The sequence below is a fragment of the Anabas testudineus genome, chromosome 13 (genome assembly GCF_900324465.2).
Source record: "Anabas testudineus chromosome 13, fAnaTes1.2, whole genome shotgun sequence".
Lineage (NCBI taxonomy): Eukaryota > Metazoa > Chordata > Actinopteri > Anabantiformes > Anabantidae > Anabas > Anabas testudineus.
In genome coordinates, this window is record NC_046622.1 from 12371244 (window position 1) to 12390920 (window position 19677).

Sequence of the window (19677 nt, forward strand, 5' to 3'; positions counted from 1 at the left end):
CTGCCCCCGCGCAGGAAATCACTGATTTATTTTGCATAGCAACTATGAATTTTAAGTGAGTCCTATTAAAAGAGTCTCCTCAGCCCCTTCTCTAAATGTTATTGCTCCTTAACATGGGCTATTTTCTCCATCTAAATCTGAGACCTTGGCAGCGCAAGTTAACGTCGATGAAGCTCGTGTTTGTTCACTGAAAGAACTCGAGAAAGGGCACGTGAAGACAGCACAAAAGGCTTTGTGTGTGTGTGTGTGTGTGTGTGTGTGTGTGCGTGTGTGTGCATTGTTTTTGCATGAAAATATGTGCACAAGAATATTCATTATTTATGCTTGTCTGTGTAGGTGTGTGTACAGTATTTCTGTGTATATGAATATGCATATATGAAATTGTATTGTGTATTTCAGTCTGTCTATGACCCTGTTGTTTATGCATATGTGTTAATGAAACAGATCAATTACAGAATCTAAACACAGTTTTAACACATCTCAGTTGTGCTTCAGTGGCCCGAGCTGAGGCTACTCACTTGCTTTCTCCCCATCTCATCTCTATGCATCTACTGTGCAGCACTCGTAAGGCCCCAGGCTAAACCTATTCTTTTTGATAGCCCATAATTGCTCGGTTGATGTATATTTTTTAATATCCAGCGATATTGCAGGGGCCTAGTAATAAAACACAGGCAGAGGAGAGAGTGTGAGTGGGAAGAGGGGAGACAAGACAAGTGAGAGAGAGAAATCTGAGGAGGTAAAGAGGGAGGGAGAGACAGGGAACAAAGGCAGCAAGTTGCAGAAAGGAAGAGAGGGTTATACAGAGGGAAAGATGTGATGGATCCTCTAGATCTTCTAACCAACATTGTCAGGTACACTACCTCTCATCATGTGACTTTATGAGTAAATTAGTAGGCAAGAGAATTCCCTTTTACAAAGCTGCCTTTGATAAGTCGTTGTAAAAAAAAACAGGGGCACCATTTGTACCAACATACACTTCACAAAATATCTTTAGCTGCACAAACCGTTCTTTAACAGCAGGTGCTAAAGCAACAAAGAGTAAATGAATCACTGAGCATATAATTCTGTTTTAATTATCTGATAAGCAATCTATTTCAAAAATGCCAAACATATTAGTATCAATCATTTTCTCTTAATGACAAATGTTCTAAACGTGTACCTGACGGCTACATTAGCAAAATGCTAAATGTTTGCTCTGTGCAAACTTTTGCAGCTTATATTAGATAAAAGATAAAGGATACTGTCAAAGTCCCTCCATGCACGTTTGCTCTTTTGTTTTTGGATTTGCAGAGGTTAAATACAATGACATCACTGTTCACACAAACTCACAAGCACATATCGTTTTTACTACTTCACACCATCAGTTCGGCATGTGGAGAAATCCAAAACTTCAAATACAGAAATCTAAAAGCTATGATTAGACTTCTCAAGAGCGGGGATTAACAAATGATCAATGATCCTGCGTGAAAGTAAAATGAATATATTTGAGTTTTGGAATCATTCACAAAGTTGTCACTCGGGCTTTGATTTTATAGTAATTATTATTTTCTCACCTTTTCTTAAATGTAACAATCAATAGATAAATAAAATAAAAAATAAATAATAGAACTAATTGATCATTGCAGAGCTGCTGAATTAATTCAATGCATGGACATAAAAAAGGGACTAGCTAATTAGATTGAGAGGCACCGTTTTACTGCAAAAGGGCTTCTTAAAATGCTCTGTAACATTTCATACTTAAAATAGATCTTGAGATTTCTAAATCGCTAAAACAGATTCTATTATACAAGCAATCAAAAGCAACAATTCTCTTTTGTCATGTTGCAGGATTCACTGTGTTGACGCTGCGATTTAGAAAGAGAACAAACAGCCAAATATGCACAGAGACACAGAGAATCAGTGCAGACTGATGTATAATGATTTAAAAATGTGATGTATTACTCCAATATTCATTAGGGATTAAAACTCTTTTGTTAGCCGAGTGATTCAATAAAGCTAAAAAATGATGTGTAAATGATAAATAAGTGTCTGCTTTCTTGTGTTAGTGGGGGAGTTAGACACTCTGAGGACACACATGGCTGCCAGCAAATGAATAAGGATGTAAAATGAAACAAACAATGTATATTTATCTTTTCTATCTTTCTCTCATTGCTGGAAATGTAAGAAACAAAGACAGCCAGAGAAACATGCAGAACACTCGTCCCTTGAGCCCCTTCATCAGCTTCTAATTGAGGTATTGATTTATTTAAATGAAGCAGAAATGCACTCAAGACCTCTCACAGCATATGTGCACGCACATGAAAACAGGATAAACACAATATGCCATGCATGAGTAACATCACTATAAGTAATACAAAATACAGTATGTATGATAACAAACATACAGAAATGTGCAATTACACTCACACACACACACACACACACACACACTGAGCAACTGACACGATGGTGATGGTGAATATAAGCACAGTAATGGTCTCCCCTTTTTCAAACCACTCATGCGTCTAAGTACACTTTTACAGAAAGCATCTTAAGCGTACGAGTACAGTTTGGGGTTTAAAGGGCATGAAATGTGGTCTGTTGATGAGTGACAAGCATGCGACTGCTCTCGCATCTAATGACTGAGCAGCCAATGGCAACAGAGGAGCGTAATCATAGGCCCAAAGAACTCACAGTAGTTTCCTGTAATATGAATAATTCTAGCTATGAAGTTGACATGTCAATGCTAAATGAATCACGGATGACTTAGAGGTTTCAAATGACACTGGGAGAGAAATTTAATTCAGGAGTAAATGGACAAAGTGTAAAAAGAGAAGTGTACCCACGACTGAGGTGATTCTGATGATGTCATAGATGCACTTACACTGAGGAAATATGTTTGACATCATTTAGAAGCAGTCTCTCCATTAAATATGGAGAATTTAATGCATAAAAGTAATATGAAAAGGTTGAGCTGGTTGTATAAGAAATGGTGAATATTGTTTTATTTAAAGTGTAGCTGATGTTCTGCAAATACCATCCATAATACCATACCACCCTAAAAACCATAATTAAACAGAATATGTCAGTGTTGTACTTCAGCATTTAATATGAAATCAAATCAGATAACAGTGGCTCTAAATTCAACAATGTTATGTAAAGTAGTTCAACTTAATTTGCAAGACAATTTTAAATTTGAATGAAAACTCACATATTATGATTAATTTCCACGTATTTACTAAGGAAAAATTAAAGTGTATGTGCATATATATGAAGAGAGTGGTCCATAAACGGCTGCTACTGCCCTCTTTCATACCGTACCTTAGACAACACACATACGTTACACATTGAGTTGCTTGCTTTAAGCCAACAAGTACTGTAAAACACTATTCTTGTTTCTGCATACAGTATTTCCTCAGTGGAGTCCTGCCACTGCAAGATGACCTCACACTGGGACCAAAGCACATCCTGGATCACAGACAAAAAGGGGGATTTGTACAGCTGTACTGTAGTTCAGATGGTCACATCTCACTCAGTAGGTGCAGAACAAGTACAGTATATCATGTACAAATGCAGTTACAACCTATTACGTCTTTATAGTTATGTAAGCTTAAGAGACAGGAGATGCTGTTGTTTAGTTTCAAAATTCAAAATTAGTTTCTTAAAAATCTTTGGAGTTGGATATGCCACTGAGAGTTGAGTCTGCAGTCACTGCTTTTGCTCTCTGCTCAGTATAAAATGGAAGAAAAGGGTTAGTACAGGCAGCTTGCTGCATAGCAACTGGCTGCTACAGTCAGCAAAGTGACCTATGAAAACGCAGAGACCATGTTCTTCTCTGAGCCTGCCGTAGCACTGACAGCTTCACACAGTGGCAGCTCTCAGCCTTGTTTACTGCAAGGCATAATTACAGTGACACGAATACTTCCATGACATGCCAGTTAATATTAATGATAATAAAATACGGATTTAGCCAGAAGGGGAGAGAAGGGGAGAGAAGCCAGAGGTCAGGGTTAGAAATTGAACTTTTACAGCACCCAGACTGTAGTACTGCACTACATTATCACACACACACACACACACATATATATATATATATATATATACTGCCCGCCTAAATATTTTGTTGGACCAACTTTAGCTTTGATTATAACACTATGTGCCATGGCATCATTTTAATAAGCTTCTGCAGTGTCTTGTTTATTCTGGTCCAGAGTTGTATTGATGATGCGACAGTCGGATCGCTGTGCAAACTCTTCTCCAGCACGTCCCAAAGATTCTTAATGAGGTCAAGGTCTGGACTCTGTGGTGGCCAATACATGTGTGAAAATGATGTGTCATGCTCCCTGAACCACTCTTTTACAAATTAAGCCTGATGAATCCTGATATTGTCATCTTGGAATATCCAAAAATCCATTGATGGAATATCCTTGTCATTTAGTATATTCAGGTAGTCAGCTAACCTCATTCTTTGGGCACATAACGTTGCTGAACCTGGACCTAAGCAACTGCAGCAACCCCAGATCATAACACTGCCTCTACAGGCTTGTGTGACACTAGACATGATGGGTGCGTAACTTCACCTGCCTCTCTTCTCACCCTGATATATATGTATACTTATATACACATCAGATACTGCGTCGGACATAAAAACTTACTTTTAACAGTAAGGTACATGGACTTGCTGACATCTGCTCCCACGTCATTGCTGACCTTACACAGGTAGAAGCCACTGTCATCCTCCAGGACGTGTTTGATCAGCAGTGAACCATTGCTGAGCAGCTGGATACGAGAGCCACTGTTCAGAGGGATGGGCTGAAACTGGGGGACGCCCGCACCTGGTTTAAGTAGGAAGTAAGAAGACAAAAGAAGGACAGTGACAGAATAGAAACAATAAATAATGAGAAAATAAACATGTTGAAATCTTAGTTATATAGAAAAGTAGGAATAAATATTCACACATGTATTTAAGTAAAAAAAGATGTATGATACCAAAATAGCACACAAATGACCTCGTGCATTTGTGTGTGTCTGTGTTTACAGATTTGATGACAAAGCCTATCAGATTTAGGGGGGATTGTAAACATGTCTCTTAACACCAGGCCTAAATCCTTAAACCGCCAAACAGCTGCTGAGCAGAGTGAACTGGGCTGAGCTGCTGGTGTGATGCAATCAGAGCAGACATAATGCTCATGTTTAACAAGACGGCAGACTGATGTAGAGGAACAACAGGCAGAAGGAGAGCAGAGAGGCCTTGTATTGCTACTGGCCTTCAACACTGTAGCTACATGAGGATTTCTTCCTCTTTATTGTGTCAACTCTCTAGATTTATTTATTTTTGTGTTTGCTGAGTTAATACTGTAGATCAAGACACATAAATAACCTTAAAAGACATTTCGATGTCATCTAAGTTGAGATCAGACTAATCCTAAAGACGTGGACAAGCAGAGAACAAGCCCTGCATGTGTCTGTCCTAAATTCTGAAAAGTCCAATACGACTGACATTTGAGATTCATTACTGAAGCGATGTTGAAAGAACTGCACTTTTAATATAAACGGAAACAATCGCTCCTGTTCTGTTGTTTTATACCTTGGAATGGCTCACATTGAATATATAAGGTTAGCGTCCTGGGGCCGGTCTGTTCTTAAATTGATGGAAGCACCTTGCTCATGTAGTAGGCCACTAAGCACATGTGTGAACTGACCCAGACACGGCACAAGCTCATGTTAAAGTTAGCGTGTAGAGATTAGTCCATTTAGTGAGCTGTGGATTTTTGCCTTGTAATTAAAATGCAGTTAAGTGGCCGTGGCTAGTAAAGGGTCAAGTGGTGGCTTTTTTCTGAGAGAGAGGGAGAGGGTAGGGAGTTTTGTTCTTCCTTGAATTATGGATGTTGCATACCCAAATAGTGCTGGTCCTTATGCTAATAGCAGTTGACCTTTACTTACTGTTCCATATCTCCCAGAGACACTCATCTGGCTCTTAGCTACTTCTGTTGCACTAAAATCATGCCAGACAGCCATTCTCTAGACAAACCGCCCTCCGGCCTTCAACAAATTAGACGATCGCTTCCCAAGCCACCTTCCTAAGATGCATTTCGTTCTCTCACTGCCTTTTTGTTCTGACTGATATCCTGGGCAACAACATATTATAGAAAAAGAAAAAAAAAAAAACCCTGGTGGTCAAGCTTGTTTCAAACACACACTGCTCAACCTGATCTCTCCGTACTGATCAGGACGGGTCAGACGTGTGGCCATGCCACGCCCGCACATACAAATCTCATCAAAGGGCAAAAAAAATAAATAAAAAAACATCTGATTTTTTCACTCCTTTGATCATGGGGTCTAGTACACACACACACACATCCACACACACCGCTCCTCATTGGTTCTTGTCCTTCTGGTGGTAAAGCTTTCATCCCTGGTTATATGGATGATGGAGCAAACACCTGGGCCCCCCTCTTCATCTGCCCTGCTCAAGTGGCCGAACTCACCTGCTGCCTTCCTGCCTGTTTGTCTGCTTCCCTCTATCTACGTCCATCTGTCTGTTTTTGTCTCTCTCTTTCTCTCTGATGATTCTCAAATGATGCAGGTGGAGACCCTGCAGGCCCACAACCTTCAGTATGTTTTCGGTTCAGATGGCTGTGTGTGTGTGTGTGTGTGTGTGTGTGTGTGTGTGTGTGTGTGTGTGTGTGTGTGTGTGTGTGTGTGTGTTGTATGTCTGTGCATTCACACTGTGGATACAGTCTGTGGATACAGCAAATGGAATCCACTCACCTGCAAAAACAATACTACTGCTACTTTAGCTGTGCACAACATTCACCTTCAGATGCAACCTAAGATCATCCAGCCACACTGTAGTGTAGCTGGCAAAATGATTGTAACCCTTATTTAGTTATTTAGTTTAACCTACTCTATGCAAACTCATGTAATTTACAGGTCAGTTATCTCCCTGTCTTGTTTGATATGTTGTATTATGGCAATACAGAAATGGAAAAAACGCATTTGTGATTTTAATTGGTCTCTTACCTGAACAACTAAAGATTTGTCTTCTGGAGGTAAAACATAATGTGAATTATAACATTACTGTACACACATTAAATCTGTGTTTGATTACTTTCTATGATGGACTGGGTGACACGAAGCATCCATGTCTGTTTCACAAGCGTCATTCTGTGCCAAGTCATGGAACTTGCATGAGAGCTTTCAGTTGCAATTATAAGCTAGATAATGATGTCAATTTCAAAATGTGATATGCTTTTCATTTCAAATGATAGCTCCCTCGTAGCTGGCAGATACACTTTCTGTAGGCAATGCATGCTGTTCTTCATGTACCTTTAGAGTGTTCCCATACGATGGTGGGAGGTGGGTAGCCTTCAGCTGAGCAATTGAGAGTCACAGTTTTCCCATAGATGCCATCTTGGTCCTCAGGCTGAACCACAAACTGAGGAGGAACTGTACACACAAACACACAAACAAGCAACTGTTGACATTGATGCATGATTTTTTTGTGTGTGTGTCTTTATTACAGAGCAATTTCTTTGCAAGTTTTCAATCAAACAGTGTGGCAGTGGATTTTACTTCACCTACCGGCCAGACAGGACAAACTAATACCTAAAGTGCTGGAGGGATTGGTTAAAATGAAGACCGGCTGTAGTCCAGTAGGGACCATAGTCCTCTGTGCTGTCTCACCTCTAACAATGAGCTGGCTCTGGTGCTCCACAGCAGCAGCCTCATTGCGGGCAATGCAGGTGTAGTTGCCATTGTGGTCGGGCGTCAGGTTGGAGATTCGCAGAGAGCTGGTGAAGTCTATGTTGTCCACAGTCACCCCCAGGCTTGCGGGTATCGGCCGTCCATCTTTCTGCCAGGTGATGTCGAGCGGCCGGTCACCTGACATGACCACGCAGGGGATGAAGACACGTTGACCAATTGTAAAACGTTGAAACTCAAAGGGCTGGATGTAGGGTGGAACTGTAGGACAGAGGAGGAACGAGACACAAGGATTAACAGCGACTTCAGCCTTGACTTTTTCTGTCCTTTTCAGAGTAATCCTGCAATCTTCTAACTGTCTTGTTTTAAAGAGGTCACTGAAGGAACATAAAAGACCAGAATAGCAAAGAATTCTGCAATGATCATTCTCAGACTGGAACATTTTGTCCTTTCGCATCAAGAAGCTACAGCACAGCACAAGATCACACAGAAACAGAGCAAAAATAAGTGAGGCAGTGCACTTTCAGTATGTCTATTAATCATCTATTGATCCACTAACCTACAAACTCACCTGTTCATCCAGCCTAACTGTTATATTAATCTACAACTTCATCCACTCATATAAAACCCCAATTACAGGAATAGCTCAGAAAAAAACAGTGTTCAAAGCCAATAGCTGATTACTGAGTTATACAATAAGATGCATTCAAATTGCCTGTGCTCTATTCTCTGGGAAATCTCCAGCTATCACACAAGTCATCTGTGTTTGAGTGTCCAGTGAGTTCAAATAACAGTAAAATAAGCAGCACTTTAGCAGCTTATTTAATTCACAACAAAGTGGAGATAATGGACTCCAGGGATCCCCAAAGACACTTCCGCATTTTAAGCATGAGCAGAGTAAATTAACGAATGCACTCGCTCACTATAGCACCACTGGGAAGTGTTGCTTTATATCATTACTCTCTCTTTCCTTCTCATTTTCCCCATCTCTGCTTCTCTGTCTCGCTCCGCTGTAAAGTGTAATATAGTGACAACAACCTAACATGGCGTACAGCGGTAAAGAAATGGGTCATAATGAGAAAGTCTTTTTAAGCTTAAAGCATTACAGGTTGTAAGAACTCAGTGGAGATCAGTCACTCAGCTCTGTAATATCACTAATACATTCTCCACGAGCTACACTGATGTACTGAAAAGGATAAGGTAGATTCACATAGACATCTAGTGAGATCTGTGCACATTTGTTCATCTTTAAAGTCATTTTCAGAAGAAGCCATATATCAGTGTGTTCTGTAAATTCACGCTTTGACCATTATATTAATTTTAGCTCTGTTATATAATAAATGGTAAATACATTATTTTCTCATCGCCATGTCACACAAATTAAAACCTGTGACATGTATTAAGGAATACTTCAACCATCAGGGAAAAAACTTTTTACTAAACTAACTAAAATTAGTTTGGTTTAGTAAAACTCAGCAAGCAATAATGCATCAATGTTGTGCATCATATTAAGCTCAGCTCATTTAGTCTGCACAACTCAGTGGGACTTACCTCTCACACGAACATGGACACTCTGGGAGTCCATCTTGTTGGGTTGGACCATGACCTTGCAGTTATACTCGCCCGCATCCACCTGCTGCACGTTGCTTAGCTTCAGTGTCCCATTATTCTCGAAGGCTCGCTGTCGGTGGTTGAAGGGCAGCAGTGCAGAGTTTTTGTACCATTTTATGGAGTAGTAAGGATAACCAATCACACGGCAGTGAACAAAGGCATCCCGTCCAGCAATCGCTGTGATGTTTTTCATTGGACGAATGCTGGCGCGGCCTGAAAAGTGACAGAGAATGAGACTGGGTCCTCTATAGAGATGTTTCATGGATGGTGGTAGTGACATTAAATGATGATAATATTTAAGATTTGAGCAAGATGAGGTGTACTGTTGATAAAAATAAGAATATTTCTCTATGCAGCTTCACCTGTACCTTCCAAAATAATAGTTGTATATACTAAGATATGCAAGGGAATTGCTATTTGAAGCTTGTCTTACTACAGGAGCTTAACTCTGAGTAGAAAGCAAGCAAGGCTAACATGCTTTAACCTTACAAGTCAAAAAAGAGCCTTTAAAATGACACTGTACAATTGATACAGTATTTATAACTTGGCCATTGGTGCTTACCCAGTTTACAAAAACACAATTCTGTATCTCATAAAATGGAAACTGAATAATCTAGCTAATGCTTGACTAGACTTGAATTGGCTGCTCAAATGAACACACACAGACGTACATGAACACTCACTCACACACATAAGTACTATAACTCCATTCATGCTACTGGAGACTAAGAAATACAGCATATTTTTCTTCTGGCTATTTACAAACCACCCCATATTGCAACCTAATATCCAGACACGCTTATGTGCAGAAAAACAGGATAATTCATGTGACCTAAAAAAAACTAAGAACACAGGCATATAGGCAAAACACAATCATAATTCTGGGAAAAAAAGATTACAATATAAAAAATTCTATAAACAGGAGGGAAAAGAAAATAAGAAACAAAAGGCTAATCAATCAGTGAAGAAAACTTTAAAAAAATGTAATGTGATTAAATATTTTAAGCCAAAACTGAAAATTACAGAGCAAATAATGGTGGAAAAACACTAATCTTAATGAATAAGAAACAAATGATCGTAACAGCACTTAAAAAATGTTATGCAACTAATTTTTCTACCCAAATACAGTAACAACCACACAGCCAGCTTGACAGAGACAGACACAAAAAGACAGACAGGTGCAGTATGTATATTGTTGTTCTTGGAGGAGCTGATTTGACAAGCACCTCTTACGTTTATTCGAGCCTGGTGGTACACGACCCCGGCCGAGTTGCTGCACGTGCACCGGTACACCCCTCCATCCTGCACCTGGGTGTGTGTCACATTAAGCTGACTGATCACGTGGCCCTCGTGGGTCTCATAATGGCCCAGGTGGTGGTGGCTGTCTTTGATGACGGGATCGTCATCCAGTGACCACGTACACCTGGGAGGTGGAGTGCCCTTGACGTTGCAGACCAGGAAGACAGGCTCGTTTGGGTTCACCACCTTCTCGCTGAAGGAGGACAAGATCTTAGGAGTACCATCTGTAGGTGGCAACAAAGCGGAATAGAGCAGGGGACAGTAAATCGTGGTGAATTAAACATAAACAAGTTCTTATTCCTGTTTTTATAAGACACCCTGGTTTGTAAGTGTTTGAGAGGAGATGTGCTATTTGCTGCTGACGGTAAATCTTTGTAATAAAAGCCCTTACTGTGAAATAGCAATTAACTCTCAAGCCAAAAAAACTACTTGAAGAAGTCACCATTTTGTGCATTTTTGTTTCATTTTGTATGAGGACACGGTGTGCCAGTGCCACTACACATCTGCAGGTTTCATTATGAACAGCGATCCAGGAGCTTTTCCTCCCAGACACAGAGAGTGGTTGGCTTTTGAAATGTCTATGTCTGCCTTCTGCTGCTCTCTGATAATCTAGGTCTGTTCCACATGATTATAGATTATCAATATCTTCTTTTTACAGCTCCCTGGCCACAGGAGACAGTTGCCTGAGCAACGCTGCCAAGGTAAGCTATTGGATTCAAGTGTGCATGTGTTTTTGTATGTGTTTGTGATGTCTGGGATGATCATGCTAATGGTGGCCCATAGCAGAGAGTCACAGCAGGGCGCCATTAACACGTGAATTCTATATTGATCCTCAAGGCCTGAATTTGTTCCTGCTAAATCACAGATTATGCAGCGTGGCTTAGAGTTAGAGTTTGTGTGCATGTGCATACTACAGCCATTTTACCTTCAAGGATGACTTGCACAAAGTCCTGTGCAGACATCTTGCCCTTCCTGGCAAAGCACTGGTAAGCCCCACCATCACTCTTCGACATTCCTTCCACGATGAGATTCTCCCGATTGAGCCCAGTGAAACGAACGTTGTTGCCGGGGTAGATGATCTCTCCATTGCGATACCATGACAGCTCATACTCATCTGAGCCACTCACACTGCAGGACAGCGACACCTTGCTACCAACACTGCCTTTTACTTTTCGAGGGCTGACCACTGCCTTCAAGGGCTCTACAAACAGAAATCAGAGAGATGCTGGTTTTTCAAGGGGGCATTCGTAGTTTTTGTATGGTAATGACAACAAGAGACAAAGGAGAATATTGTCTTAGGAATTTGTGCAGTTTTTCTGGATTATACCCGAAACAATTAGTCCACTAAGTCATTAGTCAACACAAAATTAATAATTCTATTAATAGGTGTTTCATTGTCCTTGCTCTAACTTATTAAACATGAATATTTGCAGCTTTGGTTTAGGACTGTTAGTCTGACAAAACAAGTTAATAATAAGTAATCATCAAATTATTTGTGTCACTGACTTCATGCATGTTATATATTCACCATGACTTCAGTTCCGGGGCCACAGTTATAGCCTGGAGACCTTACTCAATTTGTTTATATGAACAGTTAATAGACATAAGGTCTTTAGTTCTTGCATCATTTACCATCACAACATGGTTTATACTGTATGTAGTTACAAATGACCACAGATTAATGCTCAATGTATACATAACCCAGAGGTTTCTTACGTTTTACATACAGCCGCCCCATGACCTCAGCGTTGCCGTAACTGTTCCACACTTCACAAACATACGTCCCGGAGTCGCTAGGCTGGGCGCTCTCTATCAGCAACCCTGTGATGGTCTGGCGAAATCGACTGTCAGGCTCCAAAGGGCTGTTGTCCTTCAGCCAGCGGTATTTGGGCGCTGGAAAGCCTGAAGCCTTACAGGGCAGCTCCACTCGATGATTAATCATCACCTCTCTGTGGTCAAACCCATCCAAGATGCCTGGCTCAGCATTGGTGGGGTCTGGAAGGAGCAGAGAATTTAGTGTTAATTAGTAGTGAGCATTGCCAGGCACTTGACAGTATAATCCAATATTGATTCTTGGGGTCAAGATTCAGTTCTATATACAGTATATTTTGCTATGTGAAGGGGTGGAGAGAGATACACTGTGTTCATGTCATTTCAGACAGGACTTCATTATGATAAACACACTGGAGAAGACACTATACGTGGATTTTTAACTGTGCATTCATCTATTTGTCTGTCCATCAAATGCAAAATTACCTTGATTCATAAACGTATCATCTACATCGACTTCTACAACCTACAATACGATTTGGCCCAAATACTGATACTGGCTCAAATAAAGGACTTCTGGTCAGCAGCACTGGAATAGACTAAAACTGCAGGACAGCCATGACCCTAAATACTGTATATCTTAATATATTCATCTTTTTTTATGTTTTGCTGATATAGAGACATATATTTGTCTTTCTTGTACAGTTTTAAGATACTGAGAGGTTCATTTGATACAGTATGAATGCAGTACTGACCTGACACAATGAGACGGGCGCTGTTGCTCTGGCGAGTCTCGCCAGTGTAGCGGTGCCGTGTGGTGCAGCGATAGTTATTCAGCCCATCCTCAGGCAGGACGTCCAGAATATACAAGGCTCCTGTGGATGTGATGAGATATCTTTGTCCTGGAGCAGATGAGAAGAGCAAGTGGAAACATGTGAAAGGCAGCAGTATATCAAAACAATTTTTACAACATAAAGAATTTATTTACTCAAGACACGACTGGAGGATTCCTCTCCACTGGATGTTGGTGAAGTGTAAATCTTATGCACACAATATCTTTGTAAGTTATTATTTTCTACATGACACAAAAGAGTTAACTGGAGCTAAATGAAGGAAAGAAATCATTTAGATTCAACATTTAATAACTTTAATAAGCCCAAAGGAACTTGTTCATACAGTTACGGTACAAGACATCTGCCATAAAATTGGACTGTTATAGCTAATTCACAAATATTTAAAGTAATACTACACATTTTGTAATAAAATAAGTATCATATAGATAATGGGAGACAAAATGTTTCAGTAAATTTATATTAATAAAGTTTTAAATTGCCCAATTGTTGTCTATGACTTGTCTTGTTGCCGTAACCTCACTTGCGAAAGTGTCTGGTATAGAAAGCCAATCCCTCTTTGGCTGTCACAGCTACTACGGTAATGTTATGTTAATTCTGCAGATCAAACCAGGCTGAGTGAGGTTGTCAACATCCATAAGGGAAGAAACCTTCCTCCCCACCATCACATGGATGCCCACATTCCCATGGGAGCAGATAGATGTCAAAACTGATCGAAAAAGCAATTTACAGGAGATTGTCTTCACTGTGCAGCTGTGGGCATGCTAACACGGAGGCAGACGCCCGACAAGAAACAGCTACACTTGGCAGGGTTGAGAAGAGAAATATTGTGCACCAACACCATGGGATAAAGGAAAATAGCACTGCACACATTAGAGTTTGTCAAGTCTATTGTGCAACTATCCCACGTGATTTTTATTATTCACCTTATGTGTAAATCTAAAATATAAGGTGAAAAGAATGGAACCAACACATTTACTGAACTTATACCAAAGCCAAGAAGATCTGGATGTTCTGGAGTGAAGCATAATGTGCACATCTACTGTATGTACTCACAATAAAGATTAACAAAGAAACTGACAGCAATATATTAAGACTGGAGGTTTAGTGTGATAGATTATCAAAATCATGTCCATGGAAGCTGGTTTTAACATTTTACAAGAATGAATTCCAGAAACCCTGCAGAGGCACTAAGATGGTGAATAAGGTTAAATTATTTGACTGCTTAGATTAGCAAAAAAAAATTTAAAAATAATCTCTCCTCATATTTGATTTTGATTGTGCTCCGTATCTAAAGGCAGTCCTGTCAGCGATTTATCCAAAAGTAGAACGAACTGGGGCTGTGTGGGAGCCGGTACAGTAGATTAGCAGAGGGGAATTCATTTAAGTTGAACAAAGCATGCAGAGACTGTTCTTGTCATTTTTTTCTAAAACCGAAAGTTAACTTAAATGTTAACTTGTCAGTGTGATAAATTTTAAAACTGGACAAAACAAGAGTTAGCTCTAGAGTGACTGAGTCTACATGTTACTGCTTATTTACAGTAGCTCACTGAGAATTCAATTTACTGTTGTGTTTTTTGACAAACAGCATTTTATTTTGTTGGGCTGCAGGGTCACAAGACAAAATTACTCAATATCAATATGGTCCAAACAATTTGGCTGTAAAAATATTAATGAAAAATTATCTAAATGCAACGTTAGATTTCACACTAATGTCATCATCAAACCATTATGTGTTTGAATATTTCACCTGAGACTAATATGGATAAAAGAAAAGCTTAAAAAGCTAACATTATATATTTTATACGTGAAAAGAGAAATCGACCATTTGTTGTTAGGGAAAACAGGAGGAATACAGAGGCAGGAGGAGCAAGAAAAAAAAAAATACAGCTATTGTAAACATTGACCTAGATAGAACCGACAACAGATTCCACAGTTTTGATGTCCTGAAGGGGTTTCACTGGTTTACATACACGGCTGCTCGATGGGCAACCAGCAAGTGGAATCTATAAAGAGAGGAAAGGAGGGTGTGACTGTGCAGTGTGTGTGTGTGTGTGTGTGTGTGTGTGTGTGTGTGTGTGTGTGTGTGTGTGTGTGTGTGTGTGTGTGGAGATGCCGGCAGCCATGCATGCGTGCCAGTATGTGAGACGATTGGTGGGAAGAAATCTTCTCAGAGGTTGAGGAGGCCAGATGAAAGAAGAAAAAAAAAAAAAGAGCATTAATGTTTTTGATCACAGTCTTTGCTTTTATTGTGCATTTTCTCAGAAGTTATTTTTCTCGTTTCTTTTACTATTATTTTCCACAAAAAGTGTCTTAAACTGTAAATAATAGATTACTTCGTTGTTACCAATGGCGTGTGTCTGTGATCAATAGCAAACAAGCAAGAAACAGATTAGAAATATTTCACCAAAAAACATGAAAAAGGTGAAACCTTGAGAACTACATATTGCCCTAGCAGCAAAAAAAAACAAAATTCAGACATCTTCTCCTGAGATGTCTGGTCCACACACATTGCGTCTTTCCCTTTTTTTCTATCCTCCCTTCTGGCTTCTCCATTTTGATTCTGTACTGGTCCTCTGAAATCTCACTGTGGAATCCATCTTGAGTGAGACAAAATGGTATTTCACTCTAGCCGCTGTGAGCTGCTGCAATTTTCTCTTCAAGCACCTCTATGCTCCTGCAATGCTTTTTAAGACGTCAGAGCTCAGTTATTGTGTTATGACAGAATGAAATGCAGGGAAGAGGAGACGCTACAGCAGGGAGTGGATTCAAAATGAGAGCTATTGTGTTGAACTGTATTCTATTGTGTTTCCTCTCTGCGACCTGCTCCCCTTTAATTCCTCTGCTTTGTCTTTAACTCACTCACTGCATCAGCATTTAGTAATTCTCCTACAGCGTGCCAGCGTGTCAAGTAAGAAATGATGCACAATGCCTTCTAAACAATAAAATGTAATAACAGTAAACTAGTAGTGTAGTATATAACTACTATGGATTAATTATAGCAGTAATTGAGGCCTCAGTTCCCAGATGCATTTAAAATCCTCTGGACAGAGATTTCCGTGTTATTGTCAGAAAGTGGAGCCCTTTCCTCCATTCACTCACAGGCACTGCTACTGTAAAGTGAAAAAGTGCTCCACTCCACCAGACACACTTTATCTAATCATCCCCACTTTGCCAGAGACAGAATCTAATACGAACAGCGGGCTCTCACTCTCAGCAGGCTAAATAAGCCTCGACGTACAGATGAGCTAGTGTCACAGCATCCACATTGCCAACAGACGCTCTGAAGTCGCTGTGATTTAAATAAGAACTGAGCTGGTCACATCGTCGCTGACAATCTGCAACTCAATAACAAGACCAAATAAGTGATAAACTATCAATGTGATTTTTCCAAATGGCCAGGCAAAATCTAATTTATAGGACCTGAAAAAGAATATTTTTTGTGTTGGCAGTGGTCTGCAGGCTTTTCATTATGAACGTGTTCCCTTAAAGGTGTGCTGTGTTTTCTTGTAAACAAACTAAAGCTTTATTTACATTAAGTGTTTTGTACTGCTTCTATTCCCAGCAGCCCTAAAAATAACATGTCTATATAACTGCAACGAGAAATATGATTTTGTATGGATTGCAATTCCAACCGCATCGCGTTTCCTGTTTTAACATAATGAGGATATTATGGCAATTAACGTAAAGGGCAAGCTACAAATAATTTGATAATGAACAATTAATCAATAAAATGTATTTAGACAATGGATATTTTCTGCCAATAACTTGCTATACAACATCCAGTTTTGACATTACAGAAATATTATACTTTTTTAAAGGTTTAATGGTTTCAATAGTGAATAAAATAACACAAAATGTTCATCTGAACCTCACTACAATGATTTTTCTTGCCTACAGTCAACCTCACACGGGACTCTGATATGTCAGTCCTGCACTGTTTACACCCTGTGTCCACCCCAACCACCTCTTTGCATCTCACGTTCTGTTATTAAACGTAGAATCTAATTTATTCAAAAAACATGATGCATTAAATTATGATGATTACATAATTAAGTTCACAAAAAGCAGTTTAGTTACCATAATATAATTTTTAAAAGACAGAGTTGATCCCATGTGGCCTTTTGTTTTCATTAAACACTGAAAATCAGATTAATCAGAAGATCGATATTAGTTTTTACTGCCACCAACTGTCAATGAGCAGTATATTGAAAGCAGCAACAAGATGTAAATAAAGCCCCCATGTGCTAAATCATGTGTGTCAATGATTGTGTCTTTGTTAATTTTCTTTTTAAAAAAAAATAAAAACATAACATTCATCTACCGTAGTTACTAATGAACTAGGTTTGTATTTATCAATGTACAATGATGAGGGTCTCCAGAAGCCTGCAAAAGATTACATCCAACATTCAAGATGAACTATATTTTGTGCACCACGCTGTATCTCTTAACTTTTTTAATTACTGCAACAGCAACAATATGCTAGCTATAATTACACCATTGTAAGGGTTTGCAGTATCACTGTAGCAGTCTAAAATGTTTAGTGGAGAGACTAATCCTTGTAATAATGGTGAGTTGGTGAGTCAGAGCATCTGTGTAAAGCAGAAGGTGGGACTGTCTCTCAGTACCCTGTGAGTCAGACAGTGAGGAGGGACCCACTTCTAGTCAGGTCAGCAGAGACAGAGAGATGATAAATGGGCTTATGAATGTTCTAGGACTGTGTGGCAACTTCTCTGGCTCACTTCAACTCTCCCGAGTCAGTCGAGACATTAAATTAAAATTAAAAACAGATAGATGTCATTAAATTCTTACAGTACACTGTATCAGCACCACATGGACCACCTATTTAAGGGATCTTCAGCTCAAATATTACTGAAAACTGCTATTAGTGCGCTGTTAACCCGGATTGAGCTTCTACAGAGCTCAATTCTTTTTCCATTACTTTAGCAGTGCTGGGCTCTCAACACTACCCTCTACTCTGTTTTGCTGTGATATATAATCCTGAATTATGACCCAAAAAAAAAAAAAAACATTAGGGGAAACACTGCGTGGACGTACACAGTGGCCATGTCAGCAGAATGAATATTATATTCTTGGACTAATTTCTGCCTGCTCAGAGTCTGAGGTACGCTGCATTGTGAAACAGGGTGCAGGGGCCGAGATGTTGGATCACAGCTTTAATTTGAGCTGATTGAGGTCAGATCGTAGGACTGAACTCTCCACCACACAGCTCCTTAGGGCTGCATGGGTACATGCAGAGAAACTGAATGAGTACCGTGACTATTCAGCAGACTAAAACCAAGAAGTATGTATTGGTAATCCACCTGTTTATACAGTTTAGATCACCATATGTCTAATCAACAGCCAAACATTATAACACTTACAATATGTCACTGTGATCTAAAGCCTAAACATAGTAGTGTACTGTATCCACTGAGCTACTATACATAACAGGTCAGTGCAGACACTGAGTCTCTTTGCTGAATCCATTTAATTAACATGATGTCTCTAGAATCAATAAAAGACACGCTAATGGTCAAAGTACAGCAACAACTCTTTAAATCAAGGGATACAACCTTCTCTGACGCCACAGTACAGTTAAAGCGGAACCAAATGATACTTCACACCAAGCGAGCAATTAATGAGTATGTAATGTAAAGATGGTGAAGAGTATTAGTTGGTGAATTCCAGCACTAGTTAGGTAGATTACTGCATGTCTGGTAAATCCATTGCTATTCAAAATGTGTTTATTTGTTTCATACATCATATAGTTTATGAGATAGAAGTTAAAATATAAGTATAAAGTTTATTTTATTGTGATATCATCAGTATCCTATTTTCCAGTGAGCTAAGACAAAAATCACAACATTGTATGAAAGGAAAATGCAAATACTTAAAATTAAAATCAGCACAAATTCAAAAGCCTTCAGCACCTGTAAAAGTCACCTATAAAAATCTCTTTCTCTCAGGGCACCTGCTGTGTGAATAGATTTTAGATATAAAAGTGAACAACAGAGCTGCCATTGAAGCCTCAGTAAAAAAAGACATCCTCAGTTCAGTGAAGGTTTTGGCACCAGAGCTGGTTTGGTAAGAGACTCTCTGTCTCTTATTCAGCCTCAAAACCCTCTGTGTTCCTGTTTGGCTCATTCTACTTCCTCTTCTGCTTCTCTCTGCTGCTGCCTAGTCTCTCTCTTTCTCTTCCTCCCCGTCTCTTTCTGTGTCCTGAATGCTAAAACAGTGGTTGGGCTGTGTCAGAACACTGCAATGAAATCCTGCAGTCTCAAACACCCACATCGAGTAAACACCTTCCTTTACCCAGATGTTGACCCCAAAGTTTCATTTTTGTGAAATAAACTATTACATAACTATCTAAATATTAAATGTTGTATAATGATGTCGATTAATAAGCTAAATGGATGCTGAACTACTAGAGGGTGGGCATTACAAAAAGAGATAAGATAGA

General features: G+C 39.5%; 1 protein-coding gene across 4 annotated transcripts in view; it reads right to left on the reverse strand.

Moving 5' to 3' along the window:
- The window catches only part of dscamb (Down syndrome cell adhesion molecule b), a 99825-nt gene that overhangs the window by 23034 nt on the left and 57114 nt on the right, over positions 1-19677 (reverse strand). For all 4 annotated transcript variants that reach the window (XM_026368783.1, XM_026368766.1, XM_026368792.1 and 1 more), the window contains exons 4-11: positions 13119-13265; positions 12310-12588; positions 11519-11794; positions 10521-10817; positions 9235-9507; positions 7666-7944; positions 7309-7428; positions 4635-4814 (exon numbers count right to left, since the gene is read on the reverse strand). In XM_026368783.1, the coding sequence (XP_026224568.1) occupies positions 4635-4814; positions 7309-7428; positions 7666-7944; positions 9235-9507; positions 10521-10817; positions 11519-11794; positions 12310-12588; positions 13119-13265 (1851 nt within the window). The remainder of the gene's footprint in view (positions 1-4634; positions 4815-7308; positions 7429-7665; positions 7945-9234; positions 9508-10520; positions 10818-11518; positions 11795-12309; positions 12589-13118; positions 13266-19677) is intronic.